The sequence below is a fragment of the Pinus tabuliformis genome, chromosome 9 (genome assembly GCF_031772625.1).
Source record: "Pinus tabuliformis cultivar Carrire ecotype Pingquan chromosome 9, CPIR1, whole genome shotgun sequence".
NCBI classification, from domain to species: domain Eukaryota; kingdom Viridiplantae; phylum Streptophyta; class Pinopsida; order Pinales; family Pinaceae; genus Pinus; species Pinus tabuliformis.
Genome location: NC_142307.1, coordinates 409,297,287 through 409,324,712, shown reverse-complemented (window position 1 = coordinate 409,324,712; position 27,426 = coordinate 409,297,287). Strand labels below are relative to the sequence as shown.

General features: G+C 39.6%; 1 protein-coding gene across 1 annotated transcript in view; it reads left to right on the top strand.

Moving 5' to 3' along the window:
• Positions 1-827: 827 nt before the first annotated feature.
• The window catches only part of LOC149148898 (tropinone reductase homolog At5g06060-like), a 208,215-nt gene continuing 181,616 nt past the window's right edge, over positions 828-27,426 (top strand). Inside the window, exons 1-2 of the mRNA XM_089442307.1 lie at positions 828-836; positions 1,041-1,337. Coding sequence (XP_089298433.1) covers positions 828-836; positions 1,041-1,337 — 306 coding nt within the window. The remainder of the gene's footprint in view (positions 837-1,040; positions 1,338-27,426) is intronic.

Here is a 27,426-nt window from a genome sequence, read left to right as displayed (position 1 = left end):
ATTTAAATTTTAATTCATGTTTCAATGTATCATAATGATGACAGGTTTGGATTGTTCAACTATTGTCTTGAACATAGAAGAAGTAGAGCTAGAAGTAGATTGAGATCCTACATCTAGAGGAGTCCCCTCTTTTTAGCCTTTGGGACTTGGAGAACCTTCAGAGTTAAGCAACTAAAAGCATGGGAGAATTTGATTTTTAATTTATTACTATTTAGTATTAGACTTTAGTGATTACTCTTTACTTAACTTTTGTAAAAAATACTTCCAATTTTCAGTTTGGAATTTGAATTCATATTATATATGAAATACCTACTCTCTAAATTTTGAACACCTATTAATATTTTACATTGTAGGAAAATGGTTTTATTAAATATTTTACGTTGTAGGATTATATTAATATTTTACAGGGTAGAATATGGTTTTATTAAATATTTTACAATTATAGCTTAATTAAATATTAATACATGTTTTAATTCAACATATAGATATATTTTTGTTTTTCCATTCAAACCCTTTGCTTTTTTCCTTACTGTTCTTTTGGCCAATTTCGAATCTAAATGCTTTGAATGAAATATTACCGAGCTTGACCACATTTTCTTGATCTAAAATGCCAGGGATTTAATTAAACAATGTAACATTTGGTAACATTTGATACTTAAAGCAAGCTCATGGGTAAAAATAACATTTCCATGTTAGCTTAAAGGAATGTAAATGGTTGTGATTTATAACGAATTGTTCGAAATATACACAACACTGCAAACCTTCTGGATATTGTATTAATATTCTTGAAATGTAGGGGGCTTAAAAAGAAACTTTTTAAAATACTGATGAAAATGGTAAAAAAAAATTCAATAAGCTACCATAATATCACTGCACTGTGAAGTTAAGCATATTTGAAATAGGTATTTTAGAGAAAACTTGTTTATAAATTGTGTTTCCCATATTTCTGATGGCTAAATTGGCAGTGATACATGTGGTTACTTTTTTGCATAGATCACGACTGATGTTATTCTGGTTGCTTCTCTTGTGGGCAACAAAAGGATGAAACAAATTTTGACTCTGCCTCTTTTAATAAATTGGCTTTGATAATAGGCTTGATTTATGGTATCTTGTATGACCATTCATACAGACGTGCTATTGTAGAAGAACTAGCAGGTTTTGGAGCTGCTGTTTATACATGTTGCCGTACAGAAAAGGATCTTAATGACTGTTTGACTCAATGGAAAGAAGCAGGACTGGATGTTAGTGGTTCACCGTGTGATTTATCATCTCGTTCAGCACGAGAGGAGCTTATTGGAAAAGCTTCTTCATTTTGCAATGGGAAGCTCAATATTCTGGTATGTATATGAATAGTTGCTCATAGTTCTCTTTTGGAAATTGTATCTACAAAGTGCCATGTTTATACTTCTTTCTTTCCAGATATTAGCTGCATGTTTACTTGCTATCCTTTTTGTTTTTCTGATGATAGATATTAGCTGCATGATTACTTGCTATCTTTTTTTTAGTTTTTCTCAGGATATTTTGTATTTGGTGGTTTGCATCTGGCTTATAATGTAAGCGTTGACATCTCTACAACAACATCACTGTAGTTGACAAACGAAATTGACATACAGAAAACAGCCATGAATGAACCCAAAAATAAAGCAAGAAAAACTCAAGAGGAGAAAAATATCTTATTTATATCATTAGATATCATTATATCCCTTCAAAGCCCTATCATTGGGTTATTATTTATCCTAGATGGGTCCCATAGGACTCTCACCAACACTTATTTAACTTAACTATGACAAGGAACAAGCAATATTTAATTACATGTAAAACCATAAAAGATATGCAGTAAATACTCAAGTTTTCCAAGAAGATGCTCTCTTTTAATCCCAAAAAGATGCCTCTGACACAAAGACTAGTGTCAAATAGAAAAAATCCACATAAGATCACATCTCTCAAGCAGTGTTTTTAAAACCGGAACCGGTGACCGGACCGGTCCACCTAATGAACCGGTTTACCGACCGGAACCGGTCTAACCGGGACTGGTTTGGTCTAAACGAACCGGTTTTAGAAAAAATACATTAAATAATTAATTTTTAATGAAAAAAACTATTTTTAAGATTTAAAACCATGATTCCAAGCCAATAGAGACAAAATATGCAAAGATTGCTCATTTATATACCATGTAAAGGTGAATATATCAAAATGGCACCGAGTGCAATACATATTATCAACAAAATACATAAGCAATAAGGCTCTAAATGGCCTCTAGAGTGCAAAAACAAAGCCTACAAACTATGGGGCCAGTGGCCTACTACAAGACTCAAGTCTACATATATGATAATAGTGATCAACATTATCACTTGAAACTTCTCATGAGTCATCATGATCAAACTCAGTTGGTTGAGTCTCGACTCCCAAACTTTGAAGTCCCAAACTTCTCTATTGGTTTAGTGACTTGAGTCTCAAACTTCTGAAGATATTATGCCCTAATATGCCCTATTATTTCATTTGGTACTCCACATGGTTTTACATGGCCTCCTATCCCAGCCAAGTGTTGCTTAAACTTGTTAATACCCCCTCCTTCAATGGATTTTTGGCAATATTTGCAGATCATTTTGCCATCAATCATATCACAATGAGCCCATGCAGTATCTCTGGCTTTTGGAGGCATGATGACTACTACTTAGCTTAAACTCTGTTGTTCCACTACTCCAGCAAAAACTCAACACTCTCTAAGCTCCCAAGCAAATTCACAAACACTCCAAATGAGATGTGTGAGACAAATGAGAGGGAGAAGGACCTCTTAAAGGCTTGGAGAGGGTGTTTTTGGAGGGAAAGGACCCTTACTTTCCCTCCAAAACCCCTAAAAGACATTGAAAAAAGCTCTGACTGGGCTTGATCGGTAACCGGCCGGTTCCGTCCTAAACCAGCCGGTTAGGTCTCTTTTTTGGCCACAGAGGGTGTCTAACCTGGTTTTTTGACCGGTTCCAACTGGTGGGCCTGCTAACCGGCCGGTTAGACCGGTAACCGGTTAGCTGGGCCGGTTTTGAATACTATGCTCTCAAGTAGCGAAGTACAATAGGCTATGTCGAGCTCTTCTAGAGAGGCCGAAATCCACAAGTGTGATGATGACAAATGAAATGAAGTGATTCTCCTTTTATATGAGGTCTATCACCTCTAATAATCTACTAAAAGCCCTAGAAACAAGTTTAATTGAGTAGACAAAGGAAATGGGTTACAAGCCAACCCATTAGCTCAACGAATAAAATATGCCAATAAATACCCACACTTGTGAGTTGTAAGCCCTTAGTAAGCATGACATCATGCCCTTTTTGGGCTCAAAATGCTCCAAAGGTGCAATGGAAAGGCTAGATGGATCTCCAAGCATCATGATCAACCTCAATTTGAGGAAGGGTCCTCAAATCAAGCCTCAAAGCATCTCCATGTGTCCAAAATCCAACTCTGGGTGCCCTACGTCATCTCTATGGGTGCCATGTAGACAATGTGGTGTACTCTCTATCTAGCATTGGGGCTTCGTTAGGTACAACAATCCCCTCTCAATCATCTTGGGTGATAATCATCCTCATTTGGGATTTGGATCAATGCATGCCCATCAAGTAGTGTCAAGGCTAGCCTGGGGGCATTTTGGGTCCACTAGTGCATCATCAAGAATCCTCGATGCTAAGATAAGCTCGACATTCTAGCATTTGAGGGTGCTCTTGGGTGTCCATAAATTGCCAATATCATCTAAGTGCCCAATGCTTCTTTGAATAAGGGAAAAACTGCACCCGCGAGGTCATCATGCTCTTTGGAAGTGTAGTATGGCCTAGGCATTATGTGGAGTAAGAGTGGAATAGTATGCCCTCAAGGCCTCAGATGCTCTGTGTAAAACCACTTGGCAAAACCATCTCAAACTCAAGTGAACACAACCATTCATTAGAGATAAACAAGGGCAGGGGCTAAGCTAGAGGGAGGACGTTGGGCCTGGAGGCCCCAAAAAATTTTTTTGAAACCCCTGACAAAATTTGATTTGCTTCAGATTTTCAATATTGCTCAATTTCACTGTAAAGACTTCTAGACACTAGATCTTACCCTCAAGGGCCTATATCTAGCTCAAACCCCAACAAATCTTCTTGAAGCTCGCCTGCACAAATGAAAAATAAAAATACTGAAACACCAATATATACAAAAATTTGGAATAAAACCCTAAACCCCAATTAGCTGCAAAACAAGGGTTAGAAAATTTTATTTACAAAAATTATTCAACAAATTTACAAATATATTTACAAATGTACAACGCTTGAAAATAAAATTATTTTTTTAAATGATGAATAATGGCAATAGATCAAATGTGTTTCGAAAGTTATGGTATTGCCCACAACCTTAGCGAAGTAAGAAAACCCAACAAAATTCTCGTAGCCTAAACAAGGTCGGCTCTCCTCCTAAGTTTGTGAACTTGGAGCCCAAGGGGCGGGGGGTCGGGGAACTTGCAAATTCTATATATTTTCTTCAGGAAAACTTGTTATACATATGGCGAATCAGATCACCTAAGATAGACCCAAAATCTACTAGTAGAATGTTCTTATCACCCTCTAATGAATAAACAAGCTTGTAAAATTTTAAGCACAATATAGGAAAGCACATACCTAGCTCATACCATAGATCATCGGACAAAGAACATTATGATCTGAACCCCAAAGTATTTTATTATGATATTTCAAACATTCCCAGCAACCCAGTGGAACAAAACCAACGTTACAAAATTACATCGACTAGAGTTAGAGCTTTCATCATTGTGACTTGAGAAGCAAATGGTTTCTAATTTATAGATAAATCATCCAAGTGGAAAATAATGGCTAGTTGGCTTGTTCCCCGTCAAAATAATCTCAATCGATGATAAATATTTGGCCATATTTTAATCTTTGTCGTCGAAAATATTTTCTTTTGAAGAATTTTCGAATTTCTCATAAAAACGATTTTTTATTAATCCAAAGATAAATATTTTGGATCAATTTCCTCAAAAAATTGACTTTGACTTAACAACCAAGGTCCAAGGGCTTAATTTTTCTTAAAAAATCCATTTTTTCTTTGGTGGGAGACCTCCAAAAATTTGAGTTATTTTTGACCCATGTTTTTTTTGGTCATTTTCCACTTGGAGAAATTAATTTCTCTAGAATTAAATTTTTGACTCTAAATTAATTAATTTTCTGGCTTAAGATTTAATTTTTATTTTGCCAGAAAAATAAATTGACACTTGAGGGGATTAATTATTTTTCCACCCTCAAATACTTTAGCCATGGTGTTTGATTGTGAGGGACCATGCACTAAAATATTTTTACATTAGATAATTACAAATTCAACCCTCAAAGGGGGAATACCCATTCGTTATAGACCCTCATAATATTTACCCAATTCTGCGACACAATATGATCTAGTAGACCAAGTGATCTGTAATAAAATAATTTAGCCAAATAGTTTAAATTATTCCCAAATCACTTTTACAATAGACTCGACTAAAAACATTAGGACTCATTGAAGACTTAGTAAATAAATTCCACCCTAGCTTTGGAGTTTAAGCTGGAGAAAAAAACTCTGTCGATTATCCGTGTTTAGAAACACACATAATTCGGTAAGATGAAAAGCTTCCTATGATGAAATCCGTCGCCAAAATCATAGGCTTACCTAGGTTGTCACATAATTAAATGGCCGTACTAGCATCATTTACAATATAACTTGAAAAAATTGGGTTTTCAATGACATGATGAGTGGTTGGCTGATCATTCTAAACTTTGAAAAAATTTGTATTACTGCTTCCTTGGACTTGTGACAAAATAGGTGCAAGAAGACTCTCGATCAGATGTCTCAAAACCTTTTGGTTGCTCGATGTACACCTCGTCCTCAATAACTCCATTGAGAAATGTTATTTTTACATCCATCTAGTGGATCTTCCACCCCATCTGCGTAGCCAGTGCAAGAATTGATCTAATGGATGAGTACCTTGCTACAGGAGCAAAGGTCTCCTCATTGTCAATTCCCTTAACTTGAGAGTACCCCTTGGCCACAAACTTGGCCTTATACTTCTCTATGCTTTCGTTTGCTGCCTGCTTCAACTTGAAGATCCATCTCAAACCCACTACTAATTTATCTGCTGATCTTGGGACCACTTTCCAAACACTATTCTTTACAATGGATTCATATTCCTCCATCATCGCATCAACCCATACAGGTTGCTCAACTGCTTCCTCAAAAGAGTATGGCTCAGTCTCTACAAGCTCAGTCATTAGAGCCATGTACCTAGTGTACTGATCAGGTGACCTTCTCTGCCTATGCAAATTTGAAGGAGCTCCCACATTATCCCTTGGATCTTGCACAAGTCTATCAACTTCCCTGGTCCTTTTCCTGCCTTCTCTGGTGGTTCTTCTTGAGTGGATGTCTCCACCCTCTGCTCCTCTACTTATGGCTGCTCCATAACTTCCTGAGGCTCCTCCTTTGGAGCTAAAATCTCCTCTTCTAGTGGGATCTGAAGCTCCCTCTCAAGAGAGCACCACATCACTTTCTCCTCATCAATCTTTACATCCATGCACACAACTGTCATTCTGAGGGATGGAAAGTACACATGGTAGTTGTGAGGAGTTTCTATGTAATCCACAAATACTCCCAACTCTGCTATCGACTCAAGCTTCTTTCTTGATTCTTTGGAGACATAGTAGTAAACAGAAGCTCCAAAAATCTTGAAGTGTGACACATCTGGCGTTCTCCCTAAGAAATCCTCCTCCAGTGTAATCTATAACGACCAAAAGTCGTATACGCAATGCAAAAAATTTAAAATACTTCGAAGACAAAGACATCCATTGTAGGACAGTAATTGTAAAATGTATATTGTATCAAAGAATTGATGTAGGATGAGTACAAATGAGAATGAGGGTCTTGTATATATAGCCAGGTAAGTGTCCTTTCATGAACAGGCATGTCTGTAAAGACATGCCTCTTTGTTTAACTAATTATTATTTAATTATATATTATTATGATTATTATTTATTATTTATTATCTATTTTTATATTTATATTTATTATTATTTCTATATGAATTTATATTCATAACATTACCTCTCCCTTCAAGAAGCTTTGTCCTCAAAGCTTACTGAGAACATCTTCTCATCTCTGAACTTTCATCTTCGTTGATACAAGATGATATGATACTCTGAGTGATAGAGAAAATTATCGTACTGAGAATGGATCAGACCATCCTAGATTAATCTTCTGGAGTATCTTTTGATCTTTGGAGATGTGTGGTGAATAGTTATCGTATCATTTGATTCTGCAAACTTTAGTATTCCTGGAAACATAAATTTGTTGTTTATTTTCTGAGTGATACTGGTACATAGCTTGATTGGAAAGTCTGCTCTTGTGATTTAGATGTCAATACATAGCTCCTTTGGTTTGGCTTTCCCTTATCATATTAGTGGTTGATTCCTGATTTTCTTCAGACACTGTTGTTGTTGAATTGGCGATTGAATCATCATTTGGAATGTCCATCGTTTGAATTGCAACTTCTGCATATGTTTTAACTTCTCTAGATTCCTCTTCTTCCTTACTTGTGATATTGACTGGGTCAGTATTTATTCCTTTATCTTCAACTTGGATTGAAACGACTGACGACTTCAATACTTCACCTTGAAGTTGTTCTAACTTGTCATTCAATGATTTCTTGTCATTTTAAAGTTTTTTTATTTGCGTAAGTAGGGTTTGGTTATGATTCCTTAGACGTACAAGTTCATCTTTTTCTGAATTGCTAGCTTTATTCTTAGTAGCTTCATCATCTTTTAAACTTTTGATTTGTTCTAATAATGTTTGGTTAAGACTCTTTAACTATAAATTTTCTTTTTCTTGTTCTAATAACCGCTTCTTGAGTTCCTTCTTTGTGGCTTTAGCTTTCTTGACTTGTTCGAATAATTTTTCATTGTGATCTCTGAGGCGCGAAATTTCTATCTTTACTGCAGATGACTTCTTCAAGCTCTTTTTGCTTCTTTGATATAGTTTTTTTATTATCTTGAAACATCAATTTTGAAATATCCTTAAAGTCTTTGTTGAAGATGTTATTGATTGTGATTTGCTTGTTATGTCCCGAAATGTGACCATCTTCCCCTTATAAGGAAACGTCAAAACTTGTTTCTCTATTTCTATATGAATATACCCAAATCCTTAAACCAAGGTTGACCGAGAATGATGTCAACCTTCCTATTATCCATAGTTACAACACGAAATTGAGATATGTACTCATAATGATCTACTGTTACTTGTAAATCACTAATTTTGTACTCTTTTTGGCCAAAAATATTTTTCCTTTCACCAATGTTTGGTTCTAGAATTAATAGCTGATTTGCCAAATTAATGTTGATGTAATTTTTATCGTTGCTTGTACTCATAGCGATATTAATTTCTTTTCCTTGCAAACTTCCTTTTAATGTAATTAATCCGTGATCCATAACTGAAAGACCATTATAGGTAATTCGTCCTTCCTTCATCAATTTCGAATAAGGCTCCATTTTTTCTCTACAACGGTTGGCTTTTCTTTTGTGTTTATCGAAAAGGCTTAGGGTTTTAAAGATAACCCCTTCAATTTTTTTTATATCCTTTGTATGAATATACGAAGTGTGAAAAACCCACTTCCTCAATATCCTTTACATTTCTTGGTAATACTTATTCTTTTGAATAATTGCCTTTCATATTATTATAATACTTTCTCTCCCTTTTTTTTATTTAAAGAATTTGTACTCATATATATCTATATACATATATATATTATTAATCAAATTAATTAAGTAATTTTAATAAATCAATTAATTAATTTAATGATCACATAATATAATTGGTTTACTTTATTGTTTGATATAGTCGTATTTGGTGCTATACTAAGTTGATATTGTGGGGAGATGGTTGGACTCGTTAACTGATGCAGGGAAGACGTTGATAGTCACAGGGAACCGACGGTAGGGATATGGAGGGGGTTGTAAAGGTGATGGTGGAAGCTTCGATTGAGAATTGTGAAAGTTCGGGTGGTAAACAGTGTAAGCAGTGGAAGGTGTGGACGAGGTCGACGAAGGTGTAGATGGTCATACGCAGCGGAGGGGAGCAGAGGTGTGGAAAAAATGGGGAGTGTGACGGTTGTAGCAATGGTGGCTGGGTAGACAAAATAACGTGGACCGGGATGAATCTCGGACAGCGGGACAACTGCAACTCGAGCTATGCTGGGCAATGCGAGTAGTGGAAATTTCACCTTGCAGCGAGCAACTGGCACGATGGTGTTGTCTTATCGTCAGTAGAGCAAGGGATAGCTTGATCTGCTTGATGGAAGAGCTTGAGCAATGGCTACGTTGGTGGCTGTTGTGGAAGGCGGCTATGGGCTCTCTGTCGACCAACAACTAGATGGCCAGGTAAGTCGACTAGCAGTCAGCGGCCAGGTAAGGTTTAATTTTTATTTTATTTTATTTATTTATTTTTAAAATTATATTCCTTTTTTTTATATAATGATATTTATTTTTTATTTTTTTATATGGCCAAGGGCCTAGTAGCGAAACTGGCTGAATGGAGAACCTCCCACTTCGTAGCGAAACACTCTAGTCTTGACAACAACAATGTTGATGGAGTTTTATGGTTAAAAGTTGGGATCAGACTTGGCTCTAATACCAATGTAACAACCAAAAGTCGTATATGCAGCGGAAATATTTAAAATACTTTGAAGAAAAAGTCATCCATCGTAGGACAGTGATTGTAAAATCTATATTGTTTTAAAAAATTGATGTAGGATGAGTACAAATGAGAATGAGGGTCCTGTATATATAGCTAGGTAAGTACCCTTTCACGAACAGGTATTTTTGTAGCGACATGCCTCTTTGTTTAACTAATTATTATTTAATTATATATTATTATGATTATTATTTATTATCTATTTTTATATTTATATTTATTATTATTTCTATATGAATTTATATTCATTACATAATCATACCAAGAATCCGATGAGGACTCCGGTTCTGCAAATAGACTATTGTGTTGCATGACTCAGCCCACAAATGCAAAGGTAGGCCTTGGTCATGTAACATAGCTCTCGTAGCTCCCACAATGATATGGTTCTTTCTCTCAGCCACCCCATTCTGCTGTGGATTGTGGGGTGTTGTCAACTCTTGTTGAATGCCTTCTTTCGCACATAATTTTTTGAATTAATTCGAAACATAATCACCTCCATTATCGCTCCTGAGAGCCTTCACCTTCTTGCCAGTTTATTTCTCAACCAGTGCCTTGAATTCTAGGAATTTGGAGAATGTCTCATCTTTCTTCCGCATGAAGAAGATCCTACACTTTCATGAGAAGTCGTGAATAAAAATGACAAAATATGTGTCTGGCATTGGCGGCTATCGAGAAATGTCCACAGACACCAAAGTGGATCCTTTCCAATACTTTATGTGATTTTCTATCTCGATCATGGAATGTGGATTTAGTGTACTTCTCCAAGGTACATCCTTTGGATACATCTTATTGGTCAAGTGCTCCTTTGGGGAGGCCAATGGTTATTTCCTACATAATCTTCAAGGCGCCATGATGCAAATGGCCAAGTCTTCTGTGCCAAAGTTCACCGACATCGCGGTTCTACACTTCCTCCACCTTGCTGCTTAATGCAACACAATCTTCCACGTCTAGCTTATACAGTTTCTTCACAGGAGCCCCGATCTGCTTCTCCTGTCCCATGGCTATGTGTCTCAAGAATGCTTTCACTTTGCTGAAGATCACATCATAAACACGGTCTTCCAAAATTGCAACAGGGATGAGATTTTTCTTTAGGCACGGAACGGACATGACATCTTGATCCTAAGAGGGGATCCCGACTCCATCTAAAAGGTGACTGTACCAACCCCGGTTGCGCGGTACCTGTCACCATCCCCTAGCTTGATGTTGTTAATTTTAGGTATGTTCTATGCTACAGAAATTTTTTTCAATTTTCACAGTTAGCTCATTATCTTTTCCAGATTAGCAATCACATCAGCATTAAAGTAAACTGCAGATCAAACGTAAATATAAATCGTAGAAGACAAGCCAAGACAAGAGGACATATGATGTGGCGCTAGCCAGGGACAAACCCCAATGTGGGGAAACCCTTGATCAATTCTTCTTTTATGTTCTTCAAAGTTCAGCAGAGAAAGAGAGAGAGAGAGTACATTTACAATAGAAGTCAACACTTTGACTTTTGATATCGGCAGAGATAAGTTGAAGACATATTGCTTCAACTGATTCTCTAAGGTGACTCCTTCACCCATCATAGTGCTGCATCTCATCCATTTGCTGCACCTTACCGTGTAGTACCATCATGCTGCATCATGCATCATCATGCTACTCATGATCTCATATATCATTAAGATGCCTATACATCATGCTGCCCATGATCTCATACATCATGCTGCCCATGCATCATGTTTCCCATGATCTCATCTATCATGTTGCCCATTCATCATGCTGCTCATGATATCATTATGCTTCCCATGATCTCATATCATCATGCTGCTCATAATGTTGCTCATACATCATGCTGCTCATGATATCATTATGCTGCCCATGATCTCATATCATCATGCTGCTCATAATGCTGCCCATACATCATTCTTTAGTTCATATACATATCAGCCTTAGCTGCTTGCTATGGCTTGCAGCCTAGCAAAGCAGCTAGGCTATAGTTCCATGCAATCCCATTATTGAGTCAGGGCTGTGTACTTCACACAGCGTATTGGTATTCCTCTTGGCAGCTACAGGTTTCCTTTCATTGCTGCGTATAATCATTGGCAATGCTGCGTTTCACTGCGGCTTCATCAAATCTCCTTCAAGTATGCCGAGAGCCCAGAACGTATGATAATGTTGTGTTTGACTACGGCTTCATATATATACCCAATACATAGATTTATGTTGTTCTTTCTGCCTTCTTCCACGATGTCTTGAGGCTATCCTTGTTGCGGCTCCTTCATGTATGATCTGTGGCTACCTAAGTGATTATGATTGTGGCTCTGCCTTCATACTTGGTTGCGGTTATCACTGAGGAATGACGGCGTGGAAAGTATTGTATGTACAAGTGTTTCCATGGCAGCGTATATGGCATCACGTTGACTGTGTATAGGAGTCTCCATTGCTGCGTATAGGGCAACTGTGTATAGGAGTCTCCATTGCTGCGTATATGTCTCCATTTACAGCGGAATAGGTGTCTACATATACCTGCATATATGTCTCCATTTACAGCGGAATAGGGCATTCAATTTGTGTCTTGAATCTTTCCTTTACTGTGGCAAGATCTCACTCAACTGCGGCTAGGATCTTCTCCTTCATGACTGTAATTTAGGGCTCCGTATATGGCCTTCACCTTCACTGCGTTTAGGGCTTCATCCAGCGTATATTTTAGGTGTCCCTGCTTCACCAAAAACCCATGACGTGGAGAGGAGGAGAACACATGAAGAGGATGTGTGTTACAAATGATTTCAATTCCTCTATATTTATACTAAAACGTAGATGATGAATAGACACGACTATTGGGCTTCTGAGCCTACTAAAATTGTTGGTCGGCTTGATAATAATTCCATATCAAAATTAATTCATATCTCCATAAATACTTATCGGAATCGGATGATCTTTAGATCAATCCTACACCTCTCGATGAGAGGGATCCAATAAAAATATCAACTGCTATAAATAAGCTGACCCCCATGGAGTTTGGCCCTAGTTGCCAATTTTAACACTCCCTCTCAACTAGGGAGAACTCCATCCGCTGATCCATATGTCTGACTGTGCTGTCTCTGCCATCAGTGCCCTGCACTGCTCTGCTCAGCTCTACTGGCTCTACTGGCTCTGCTTTGCTCTGCTTAGCTCTACTAGCTCTACTGGCTCTGCTCTGCTCAACTTAGCTCTGCTAAACCATGAAGAAGAAGAATTGATTGAGAATGTCTCATACCATTCTCCACTAACCCGAAGTCAGTCTCAAAGTGCATAACACTGGTCTTAGACTAGTCTCAACCGACCCAAAGTCAGTGTCATAGTATGTACCACTCTTACGGGTCCTAGACCAGTCCTCCACTGACCCGAAGTCAATCTCAGAGTATGTACCACTGGTCCCAGACTAGTCTCAACTGACCTGAAGTCAACGTCATAGTAGGTACAACTCCTACAACTGGTCCCAAACTAGTCCTCCATTGACCTGAAGTTAGTCTCAGAGTATGTACCACTGGTCCTAGACGAGTCTCAACTGACCTGAAGTCAGCGTCATAGTAGGTACAACTCCTACAACTGGTCCCAGACCAGTCCTCCACTGACCCGAAGTCAGTCTCAGAGTATGTACCACTGGTCCCAGACCAATCTCAATTGACCCAAAGTCAGCATCATAGTAGGTACAACTCCTACAACTGGTCCGAGACCAGTATCATTGATCCGAGATCAATGAAGGTCATCCCAGCATAGGGAGTACAGTAGATACAGCGATGCATCCATTGGTACTACTATGGTCCCTATCCTCATTTCCCTGCTCATTGATCATATGAGAGGTACTTCCCATGAGTCCCAGACTGCATGGGTAGGATGCCTCGACAGGAGAACTAATCAATCCTGTTCTCACAGGAGAAATTATCATCCTGCTACACAATCGCCATGGAGAACACATCATCCAGGCCTCACAGGAGAGCTAATCATCCTGCTACATAATAGTCATGGAGAGCACATCATCCAAACCTCATAGGAGAACTAATCATCCTGCTACATAATCGTCATGGAGAACACATCATCCAGACCACACAGGAGAACTAATCATCCTGCTACATAATCGTGATGGAGAACACATCATCTAGACCTCACAGGAGAACTAATCATCCTGCTACATAATCGTCATGGAGAACACATCATCCAGACCTCACAGGAGAACTAATTATCCTGCTAAATAGTGGTATCCAAACAACTCATTGAAGAGCTTTCGTAACTAGACTGCCTCTTAGGTAGCCATGCTAGCAACAATATAGTCTGCCTTGGCGGTCCTCAAAGCCACCGACTTCTGCTTCCTGCTCATCTAGGATATCGAAGCAGATCCCAAGGAGAACTAGCACTAAAAAGTACTCTAGTGATCCTCCACATTGCCTGCCCACTCAGCATTTGAAATATTTTAGGCAATGTATCTCAATCTGAGAGATTGTGCCCTGAAGATATCTCAGAAGATTCTAGGCAGCAATCTAGTGAAGCTCAACCAAATATGAGCTCACCATACTAACTGCAAAACATATGTCCGGAGGGAGTTTCACCAAGAACATCAACGTGAATGAGTTTATCAAACTCAGAGGCATTTTCCAAATCTGGTCCGACATCACTACCATATAACTTGTGAAAGTTAAGATCCTCGAGGTAGTCACAAGCTTGCAGTTTATCTTTCCACATTCGGTATCCAACTCCCTCTGTCTCCTACAAATGAGAGAGTCTGCACTTGTTAGACATAGGTGCCGATATGAGAGGTCTATCATCCACAACCTTCGAGTAATGGTTTGGATCGGTTTTACTCCTAGTGAATCTCAGCTTCATCAGACAGCTATCAATCCTCTCATACTACGCCCCAGGTGTTTTGCTTCAAGCCATAGAGGGCTATCTTCCACCTGTTTACATGAGATAACTGATCATGAATCTCAAACTCCTTGGGTTGTTCCAAACCTGTGGACCTGCTGCATGAGGGGAATGGTCCCCCTCATAAGATTTTCCTTCGGTACATTTCAGACATGTACCTTCATGCTCTTTTTGAATTCAGGCATCCCTTTCCATCGATGAGTGCCACCCTGTAACCTTTGACTTCCATTACTGAAATGGACACCAGGTTCTTCTTGCGATCAAGTACATAAAAGAGATTTTATAAATGAATCGAGTTACCTTCATTCAATTGAGGGGTAACATTCCCTACATGCTTAGATCTGAACTTCATAATGAAGTGATCTTTAAGTAGGCCATCAGAAACTTCCACTGCGCCATTCTGATAATATTCTCTGCTTCCACTTCACCCTCGGTGAATTTGAACCCATTGATCCTTTTGTCTTGTCCCAACTGTTGTCGGTGATTGCTCTTTCACTCTTGCTTGGGCATTGTCTTCACCTCAGCTCTAATACCATGTTAATTTTAGGTATGTTCTATGCTAGAGAAATTTATTTCAATTTTCATAGTTAGCTCATTATCTTTTCCAGATTAGCAATCACATCAGCATTAAAGTAAACTACAGATAGAAAATAAATATAAATCGTAGAAGACATGCCAAGACAAGAGTGTAGGAATTTACAGGGTAAGTTCCTCAGAAAGAATACCAAAAGGACACCGCTCACAACCAGATCACAGATCAATACACCAGTATTTTTGACGTGGTTAAAACCCTCAAAGAGGGAAACAGTCCACGGCCTGTCCCAACGTGGGTACTACAGGCAATTTATTAATCAAAGAATGAAAATTTACATAAGCTTCTCTCATGCACGGATTACTCGAACAATGACCCTCCATGCGCTTTAAATAGAACTCATGGACCAATCGGGTGTCAAGCCACGGATCAAGTGTCGGTAATACCGAAGAGAGAATGAACCGTCGGATCACTACATATCGTGACCGTCGGATTGTAAGTTACAAAATGTACAACGGTAAAGAAACACACTTTACCTAACTCTATACCTAACTCTATACTAGACCAAGTTGAACTTAACTATTTCCTATGTGTCGGAATATCCTAACATCCCCCCTTAAGAACAACTTGGGATAGGATTGAAGGATTTACAAATATGACACAATAGGAGAAGGAAGGAGGCACTAGAGCCTATCCCCCCTTAGTGACAACTTCCTGAACTCCAAGCATATATCGAAGTTTAGTGAACTTCTCCTCTGTGAGAGCCTTTGTGAAGATGTCTGCAACCTGATCATCTGTTGAACAATATTGCACTTCAAGAACATGGTCATGAATGAGCTTTCTGATGAAGTGCATGTGTAGTTCAATGTGTTTGCTGCGCTGATGCTGGACTGGATCTTTGCATAGCTGAATGGCACTTTGATTATCACACCAAAGTGTGGTTGGATGCTGCTGCTCAAAGCCAAACTCTGATAGGATCTGACGAAGCCACATGGCTTCCTTACTAGCTTCCACGGCACCACGATACTCTGCTTCTACTGACGAAAGAGAAATGGCAGCCTGTTTCTTACAAGCCCATGTAATAGGTCCTGAACCAAGAGTGAAGACATAACCGGCAGTAGACTTCCGATCATCAGGGTCACCAGCCCAATCAGAATCAGTGAAACCAACTAACAGAGGAGCTGCTTTGGCACTGTAATGAATCCCAAACTGTGCTGTACCTCGAACATAACGAAGTATTCTTTTAGCTGCTTTCCAATGACTTTCACGGGGGTTTTGCATAAAACGAGCAACAAGGCCAACAGCAAAGGAAAGATCAGGACGAGTATGGGTTAAATACAAGAGTTTTCCTACAAGTTGACGGTATAAGGTAGCATCAACTTCAGGAGAAGTACAAGAGACTGAAAGTTTGACTCCAGATTGAAAGGGAGAAGGGGCTGGCTTACAGTCTTCCATGTGAAAATGACGAAGAATATCACAAGCATACTTGGACTGGGAAAGGAAAATACCCTCCTTGGATTGCAAGACTTGAAGACCGAGAAAATAGTGTAAGTGTCCTAAGTCTGTCATTTCAAATTTCTTTTTAAGGCTGGACTTCACATGGTTTATAAGGTTGGGATCACTACCAGTAAGAATAAGATCATCAACATAAAGAACAAGGATGATAAGAGAGTTGCCCACTTTCTTGGTGTAGACAGTATTGTCAGAATGACACCTAGAAAAGCCAGATTCTAAAAGAAAGCTATCCATTTTGGCATACCAAGCCCGAGGAGCTTGCTTGAGGCCATAAAGGGATTTCTTAAGTCGACAAACAAGGCTGGAGTCTGTTTGTATGAAGCCAATGGGTTGTTCCATATAGATTTCTTCCTGCAAGTCCCCATGCAAGAAGGCAGATTTAACATCCATCTGATGGACTTCCCATTTTAAAGAGGCAGCAAGGGAAAGAACAAGGCGGATAGAGTTCATTTTGGCAACAGGGGAGAAGGTTTCAGTGTAGTCAATGCCTTCAACCTGTGAAAAGCCCTTAGCAACGAGACGAGCTTTATGTTTATCAACTTTCCCATCTGGTCCATACTTGGTTCTGTAAACCCATTTACATCTAACAAGTTTGCGTCCCTTTGGTAGAGGAACAAGATCCCATGTATCATTTGTCATCAATGAATGATATTCTTCATTCATAGCTGCTTCCCAATGTGGATGGCCTGAAGCTTCTGCAAAAGTGTCAGGATCATGATTTACTGGAGCTTGAGCCAGTAAAGAAGAGGCTCTTTCAAACTGAGAACGTGTACGTCGCTGATCTGTAGGATCACCGGCAAGATCACCTGCTGCATCCTGAGTAGCACAGACCCATCTTGGAAGTTGAGGATCCTGAGAAGGTGGGGGAGGATTATCATCCTCACTTTCATCATCTGAAGAAGAAATGTTTTCAAAAGTAGAAGAGATAGGAAGAGGTGGCACATCCGCCGGACTAGGCTCGCAGGCCGATTTATTTTCATCAAATTTTACATCTCTTCTAATGATAACATTTTTGGACTTAAATGGAATAAGTCTATAACCTTTTACATCTTCAGAATATCCAACAAAAGTACATTTCTCACTCTTAGGTTCTAAAGCTTTATGCTTTTCATCTGGAATATGGGCCCATGCTTCACTTCCAAACACACGAAAGTGACTTACATCTGGTTTAATGGAACTCCAAGCTTCTTCTGGAGTGATATTCTCTAGAACCTTAGTAGGAGTGCGATTGATTATATAATTTGCACAATTAATTGCTTCGGCCCAAAAACTAAGACTGAGTCCTTTAGATTGCAGCATACAATTAGCCATTTCCTTTAAGGTGCGATTTTTCCTTTCAGCTACACCATTTTGTTGTGGAGTGTATGGAACAGTATGTTGCATTTGAATTCCATTTTCGGTGCAAAAGTTGATGAATGTGTTTTTAACATATTCTCCACCATTATCAGTTCTTAGCTTAAGAATTTGATGTCCAGATTGTTTTTCAACAAAGGCTTTGAAGGCCAAAAATGTGTTAAATACTTCGCTCTTGAGTTTTAAGAAGTATACCCAAGTGCGTCTGGAGAAATCATCAATGAAAGTTAAGAAGTACTTGCAGCCAGAGAATGAAGCAACAGGAAGAGGACCACATAAATCACTGTGCACAAGCTGTAAAGGGGCTGAGGCGTGCCAAGAGGCACGTTTGTCAAAACTGTCCCGATGATGTTTTCCGAGTACACATCCGGAACAAACACCATCTCTGCAAGATACCATAGGAAGACCTGTCACCATATTTTCTTTACATAGATGCTGAAGGGAGCGATAGTTTAAGTGACCAAATCGCTCATGCCAAAGTTTGCTCACTTCATCATTATGAGCAACAAATACTGAGGGAAGATGTGATGACCCAAAGTTGTGAAACTTATACAACCTTGTGGAATCATCAGCAAGACCAGTAGCTAGAATCTGTTTAGGATCTTTTAGATCCTTGATTACAACATCATGAGGTGAAAATTCAACAATTTTACCTTCACCTGAATGAGTTATCTGATAGACAGATAGAAGGTTGCAGGATAAGGTTGGAACACATAATACATCATTAAACTGACCATTGTCTAGATGAACAGTTCCAGTCCCTACAACATTAAGAGATCTATCATCACCAACATATATATTTTTGGTGTTACAATCATTTAAAGAAGAAAACATGGCTTGGTTTTTGGCCATGTGATAAGAGGCTCCAGAATCAATGAGCCACTCATGAGAATGAGAAGAAGAAGAAGATACATTTAATGCATAACCAGACTGAGATGATTGACAACGACATGCAGAAAGTGCCATTCCGGAAGTTGAAGTTGAAGTAGGCTCCACATGGATGTTATGTTTCTTCATTGCGGCTTCCAAGGCTTCCATCTTCTTAAAGCATTTAGATTCTAAGTGGCCATCTCGATTACAAAAGTTACAATGTCTATCAGTCTTCTTCCATTTGTTTTTATTGGTCTTATCATTTTGCTGAAATGATCTTTCATTTTGAGGCTGAGTTGGTTTAGGACCATTCTTTTGAGGATATGACTTCTTAGGATTCTTTGAATTTGGTTGCTGCTGGGCGGCTAACGCTTTCGTGGAAGAGTTTCCAAGATTAAGAAGACCAAGGTGTAAGAGTTTTTCTTGTTCTCTTATTAAGGAATCACAAAAGGAGTCAAAGGAAGGGGCCTTGTAGTCTTTTCCTTGACAAATGAAAGCTTCCCTTGTAGAATGGAAAGTGGAAACAAATACAGAGTAGGCTGGTCCCAACTTAGTAAGGATGGAATAAATAAGGTTACCATCTTCTTTCTTAACTTTAACACCTTCCAAGAGATATCTAAGGGTCTTGAATTTGGACAAGAAATCTTCAATGCAAGAAAAATTATTAGGATCCAAAGTAAGCAACTCATTTTCAAGTTGATGGGCTCTAATTTCATTTTTAATCCCAAAAACTTTAGCGAGTTTTCCTAATGCTTCATGAGGAGTCTCAAGTTCTGCAATGTGGAATCTAAGATCAGGAGAAATAGACATCCCTATCAAACCACGTGCTTGATCTTGTCTATTTTCCCATTTTGCAGCCTTGTCTTCATCTTTTGGTTTCTTCTCTTGGTCTGTGGCTATTCTGAAGAGACCTTTACTTCTAAGTAAATCTTCCATGTAGGCTACCCATTGGAAGTAGTTAGTGCTGTCAAGAATGACTTGGCATGGACTTTCCATTTTTAAAAAAAACTGAAGCTGAAGATGCTGAAAGTAAGTGTTCCAATGGATAGATCTCGAAAAAATAGGCGGTTTTAAAAAAAACGGCTCTGAAAAAGGCTTCCGGATGAAGAAGTTATGGCTTTTTGAAAAAAAATTGTTGACGTTGCCGGCAAAGTGCGCGAATGTGCGGGAATGAAAAAATCCGCCCCCACAAAATGGAGACTTGAACCCAAGACCTCTACTCTCTTAAAATAGCTTTGAACCAATTGATCTATACAAAAAATTTGAGAGAGAGAGAGAGAGAGGGGGGGGGGGCTTGGTTTGCGTGCTTGCCTTGAGAAAGCTCTTTTTCCCTACAAAACACAAAACACAAAACCCAACACGAATATGCAAAGAAAAACGAACCTTGCGGCTCAAAGTTAGCTTTAGCCAAAAAAACTAGAAATTTTAAAAAAAATCTCAAAGTTAGCTTTAGCCGAAAAACTAAATATTTTTCTCAATGTTTCTGATTTTCCGAGATCACACTAAGGTGCAGGGAAAAGAGCATACGCATGAGAAAAATCCTTCCTTTCTGTTTCTGATTTGCCCAGATCGCACAGAGTCGCAGGGCAAAGAGCATACGCAGAAATGAAAGGTATAGATCCGGTTAAAAAAAAGGCTAAATAAACCGAAACTGAAATAAGCAGAGAGAAAATAACAATAAACTGCAAAAAACACTGTATACCTCCCGATCTGAAAAATGACGCAGCTAGGGCTACCGGAAACCTTTTCGCGTGAAACGAAAGGGGTTCCTCACTGGAACAGATGCTCCGAACGCAACAGAGCAATCCTCTCGGCCCGAAAGCAGTCAAAACAGCAGATCTAGGAAACGACAGCCGCATGCAGTTCTACCGGCTTCAGATTTGGATCACCAACAGACGCGGCCCTCAAATAGCTCTGATACCATGTAGGAATTTACAGGGTAAGTTCCTCAGAAAGAATACCAAAAGGACACCGCTCACAACCAAATCACAGATCAATACACCAGTATTTTTGACGTGGTTAAAACCCTCAAAGAGGGAAACAGTCCACGGCCTGTCCCAACGTGGGTACTACAGGCAATTTATTAATCAAAGAATGAAAATTTACATAAGCTTCTCTCATGCACGGATTACCCGAACAATGACCCTCCATGCGCTTTAAATAGAACTCATGGACCAATCGGGTGTCAAGCCACGGATCAAGTGTCGGTAATACCGAGGAGAGAATGAACTGTCGGATCACTACATATCGTGACCGTCGGATTGTAAGTTACAAAATGTACAACGGTAAAGAAACACACTTTACCTAACTCTATACCTAACTCTATACTAGACCAAGTTGAACTTAACTATTTCCTATGTGTCGGAATATCCTAACAAAGAGGACACAAGATGTGGCGTTAGCCAGGGACAAACCCCAATGTGGGGAAACCCTTGATCAATTCTTCTTTTATGTTCTTCAAAGTTCAGCAGAGAAAAAGAGAGAGAGAGAGTACATTTACAATAGAAGTCAACACTTTGACTTTTGGTATCGGCAGAGATCAGTTGAAGACATATTGCTTCAATTGATTCTCTAATGTGACTCCTTCACCCATCATAGTGCTGCATCTCATCCATTTGCTACACCTTACTGTGTAGTACCATCATGCTGCATCATGCATCATCACGCTGCTCATGATCTCATATATCACTGAGCTGCCTATACATCATGCTACCCATGATCTCATACATCATGTTGCCCATGATCTCATCTATCATGCTGCCCATTCATCATGTTGCTCATGATATCATTATGCTTCCCATGATCTCATATCATCATGCTGCTCATAATGTTGCCCATACATCATGCTACTCATGATATCATTATGCCACCCATGATCTCATATCATCATGCTGCCCATAATGTTGCCCATACATCATTCTTTAGTTCATATACATATCAGCCTTAGCTGCTTGCTATGGCTTGCAGCCTAGCAAAGTAGCTAGGCTATAGTTCCACGCAATCCCATTATTGAGTTAGGGTTGCGTACTTCACACAGCGTATTGGTATTCCTCTTGGCAGCTACAGGTTTCCTTTCATTGCTGCGTATAATCATTGGCAATGCTGCATTTCACTGTGGCTTCATCAAATCTCCTTCAAGTATGCCAAGAGCCCAGAACGTATGATACTGTTGTGTTTCACTGCAGCTTCATATATATACCCAATACATAGATTTATGTTGTTCTTTTTTCCTTCTTCCACGATGTCCTGAGGCTATCCTTGCTGCGGCTCCTTCATGTATGATCTGTGGCTACCTAAGTGATTATGACTACGGCTCTGCCTTCATACTTGGTTGCGGTTATGATTGAGGAATGACAGCGTGGAAAGTATCGTATGTACAAGTGTTTCCATGGCAGCGTATATGGCATCATGTTGACTGTGTATAGGAGTCTCCATTGCTGTGTATAGGAGTCTCCATTGTTGCGTATATATCTCCATTTACAGCGGAATAGGTGTCTACATATACCTGCGTATATGTCTCCATTTACAGCGGAATAGGGAATTCAATTTGTGTCTTGAATCTTTCCTTTACTGCGGCAAGATCTCAATCAACTGCGGCTAGGATCTTCTCCTTCATGACTGTAATTTAGGGCTCCGTATATGGCCTTCACCTTCACTGCGTTTAGGGCATCATCCAACGTATATTTTAGGTGTCCCTCCTTCTCCAAAAACCCAAGACGTGGAGAGGAGGAGAACACATGAAGAGGATGTGTGTTACAAATGATTTCAAGTCCTCTATATTTATACTAAAACGTAGATGATGAATAGACATGACTATTGGGCTTTTGAGGTTACTCAAGTTGTTGGTTGGCTTGATAATAATTCCATAATCAAAATTAATTCATATCTCCATAAATACTTATCAGAATCGGATGATCTTTAGATCAATCCTACACCTCTCGATGAGAGGGATGCAATAAAAATATCAACTGCTATAAATAAGCTGACCCCCATGGAGTTTGGCCTTAGTTGCCAATTTTAACAGATGTGCATCTGGAGATCTTTCTCCTCAGGTCACTGAAAAAGTATCTACACCCTGTCATGTGGAACGAGGCACCTGAGTTCAAATACCACACACTCCCCATCATTGTGTTGGCCATGCATGCGATAAGGGTAAAGTCAAGCTTGAACTATGAAGCCAAGGATTCACCTGCTGCTCCTCCTGAGGTCTTCTTGCTTTCCTTTTGTGTGGACACTACATGGCATAGTGCCCAAATTCATGACAATGGAAGCATTTAATTTTGGACAAATCTTTATTCTTGCTCCCTTGGTTGGATTCTGGTTTGGTTTTAGATTTCTTCCCTTTCCCTTTCTTTCCATTTCCAACAAATGCAAATTTTTCTTCATCCTCACTCTTGGATGAAGTCCCATCTTTGGTATTCCGCCTTATTTCCTCCTTTACGAAATCAGACCATAAGTGTTCCCAATTTGATAGTTTCTCCAACCAGTTCACCGAATCTTGGTAACTATGCCAACTCTTGGGTAGGCCTATAAAGGTTAGGCTTACCAAGTCATCATCTGAAACAGTAACACCAACTCCCGCAAACTCATCACTAACTTGTGTGAACCTACTCAAATACTGCTGAATAGTGTCATTTTTTTGCATCTTGATGTTTCGAAGTTTATCCTTGAGCGCCAATTTCCTATGGTCGCAACTATTCTGGAATAGGTTTGTCAATGTCTGCCACATTGCATAAGGAGTTTCTTTCCCATGGATATTTGTGACAATGTGGTCTCGTACTCCCTCCAAGATTATTCTCCTTGCCTTGGTTACATCTTTCTTCCATTGAGCAAGGTTCTAGGCATTGTTGATTTTGGGTAGCATCGGATGTGCTCTAGCTCCGAAATTTTGTGGAGGGGCTAGAATGCATGAGATCTCCAAGACCCAGAAATCGTTTGGAGAAATTCCACCTGGATGAGGAGTTATTAAAATAATTAATATTTTTAATCAGTTCCTAAGTCTGAACTTAGGAAAATAAAAATATTAATGGGTATTAATAAAGATATGGGTGAGAAGCTTCTAAGAGATGAGGATCAAGTCTGTTTTAATCTTAGTCGTTGATTAGAGACTTAATCTCGGCCGTTGATTCATCAACAGGAAAAGTATAAGAGAAGACTTGAGATTCATTTGGAGACACACCGGGAAAATACTCAGTAACTTGAGGGAAATCGATTCTCAAGGAGGAGTTCGATTTCAGAGGGAGAGTTGCAGGGTGAAGGAAGATGAGGGTTTCAACATCAGTCAGAGACTGAGGAGGAGGTGACACAATGCCTGAGAGAGACAACGCAGAGGGAGAGCTCTGAGAGACAGCACAGGCAAGGACAAAATCTCATGCAGTCCTCACGCAGATGACATAGGGATGACACAGTCCTCACACAGATGATGTAGGGGTGACGCAGTGAAGGATAAAGGGTCTCTGTGGTGTCAAAATTTCTCCTAGCTGAGGAGGAAAATTATCTCAGGTGTTTTCTTGAAGGTTTCTCCATGTACTGCAAAATTATTTCTTGTAAAGAGTTTGTTGTTGAAGAATAATAAATAAAGCCTCATCTGCTACACCGGTTTTCCCGCATTGGGTTTTTCCGGGGACAAATGTCCAAAAATAACTGTGTTGATGTGATTGATTATTGTGCTTATATATCACTGTTATTTTTCTCTATGCTGTTATGTGATAACTGCGTTAGAATTTCGTGTCAGAAATTTTCACATGGTATCAGAGAAGAGATCTGGCAACAGGAGTAAAGAATCTGCTATGAGCCAGGAGCATGATGTCGAGGCATCAACTCAGAAGGACCCATGCAGATCTCCAAAGGGAGAAGAGAGCACAAGGAACATGGATCATGATTATTCTATGTTAGCTTCTAGACTGGAAGAAGAAGTCTCTTGCTTAGCGAGTTCTGCCTCCTCTGAGGTTTGGTATATAGATAGTGGAGCTTCCTGGCACATGACAAGAGTACAAGAATGTTTTTTGAATTATCAGGAAGAAAGGATGAACTTCCAGATCACGATGGGAAATAAGTCAAAATGTACCCCTGTAGGAAGAGGTATCGTAGTATTTCAAACAAAAGCAGGGGATCGACTTCAAGCAACCAATGTGCTACATGTGCCGAGATTGGGGATGAACTTACTCTTTGTATCTAAGCTTCAAAACAAGGGCTATGATGTTTTCTTCATTAAGGAGAAAGTATATGTCAAACACCCGAGTTGGAAAAAGAAGTCCCAGATTGGAGTCAGAAATAACAGGTTGTATAGATTACAGGTAGAAACTCCAATGGCACTGATAGGCAACTCTGGGGAAAAAGATTTGAATGAACTATGGCACAGGAGGATGGGACACTTACACCATGGGGCTCTAAGAATTCTCGGGAGAATAGTATTAGGAGTTCCAGAGTTGAGTACCAAACGAGATGATGTATGCAGAGGATGCACACTAGGCAAGTATGCCAAAGCTGCATTTTCTAGAAGCAACAATAGGGCTAAGAGTGTTCTGGGATTGATGCACTCAGATATCTGCGGACCCATGTCCACAAGAGCTCTTAGTGGTGCCAAGTACTTCATCACCTTCATTGATGACCATTCTAGAAAGACTTGGATCTACTTTCTAAAAACCAAGGATGAGGTTTTTGGTCTATTCAAAGAGTTCAAGGCTCTAGTTGATAATCTGACAGGAAAGAAGATAAAGATATTGCGCTAAGACAATGGTGGACAATACATCGACAAGGACTTCATTGATTTTTGCGCAAGGGAAGGCATTAGCAATGAGTGGACAACCCCCTATAATCCAGAGCAGAATGGAGTAGCAGCAAGGAAGAATAAAACTATTATTGAAGCAGCCAGGGCGATGTTGTATGATCAGAATATGCCCAAGTTTCTATGGGAAGAAGCATGCAACACGACAATATATGTCTAGAACAGGACTCGTTACAGGGCATTAGGTAAGATTACTCTGGAGAGTGTCTTCACCGGTAAGAAGCCTGAGGTGAGTCATTTCAGGATATTTGGGAGTTTGGCAAACTGCCATGTACCCGAAGAAAAAAGGAAGAAATTGGATCAAACTGTGGAGAAAGGATATCTTGTGGGATATAGCGAGAATGCTAAGGCATATAGAGTCTATCTTTCGGGGAACAGGAAGATCATTATTCGACGGGATGTAAAGTTCATGGAGGGCATAGATTTCAGGAAACCCCGAGAAATGCCTTCCGAAGAGCAGTCAAAGGATGATCCGTTGGTCCAACCACTTCGTCCAACAGAAACTAGCACCAATATTTCTCCTAAAGGAAAAACTCCAGAGGTATCACAACAGGTGGAGTCTCAGGAAGAGGAGGAGCAGATAGATATACCCACTACCAGTGGTAGAACGAGCCAAGAACTTCGACAGATACTACGAGATGCAGAGAATTTCGTCGATGCGCCCAGGAACAAGAAAAGGGAGCATAGACAGCTAGACAGATACCAAGCCTTGGTGGCTCAGGTTGGAGAACCCTCTAGTTTTCAGGAGGTTGTTCAGCATCAAGTATGGGTAGATGCTATGGTGGAGGAATACAATTCCATAATGGTCAATGATGTCTAGGAAGTGGTACCTAGGCCTCAGGACAAGTCAGTTGTAGGTTCGAGATGGCTCTACAAAGTCAAATACGCTGCAGATGGCAGTGTGGAAAAATACAAAGCCAAGTTTGTGGCTAAGGGGTATGCTCAGAAGGAAGGGATAGACTACGAAGAAACCTTCGCCCCAATAGCCAGGTATACTTCTATTAGATCTGTGATATCCCTTGCAGCACATATGGGGTGGGAGATTCACCAGATGGATGTCAAGACAATGTTCTTGAATAGAGTGATAGAAGAAGAAGTATACATTGAACAACCAGAGGGTTTTGAGACACATGAGAAGAAATCTCATGTATGCAGGTTGAAGAAAGCCTTGTATGGGCTTAAACAGGCACCTAGAGCATGGTACAGTCGAATTGATGGCTACTTGTAGAAGATGGGATTCGTCAAGAGTGACGCAGATCCTAATCTCTACTATCTTGTTGTAGAGAATGAGCCTCTAATCCTGGTGTTATATGTGGATGATCTTTTCTTGACAGGCTCATCAAAGATTGCAAGGAGAACCTAGCCACAAAATTTGACATGAAGGATTTGAGACGGATGCATTTTTTCCTAGGGTTGGAAGTTTGGCAGCAGAAGGGTGAAATTTTCCTTGGACAAGGGAGATACGCTACAGAGATTTTGAAAAGGTTCAGAATGCAGGACTATAGACCTATGGCTACTCCAATGATCACCAACTGGAAGAAGATTGATGCATCCGAAGATAAAGAAGTCGATCCCACCTTGTACAAGAAACTCATAGGGTCCCTGATGTATCTGGTCAATACCAGGCCAGACATTTGTTACGTTGTCAACACCCTCAGTCAGTTCATGGTGGAACCAAAGAGGGCGCACTGGGCAACAACCAAGCATGTTCTCAGATATATACGAGGAACAATCGAGCATGGACTAATGT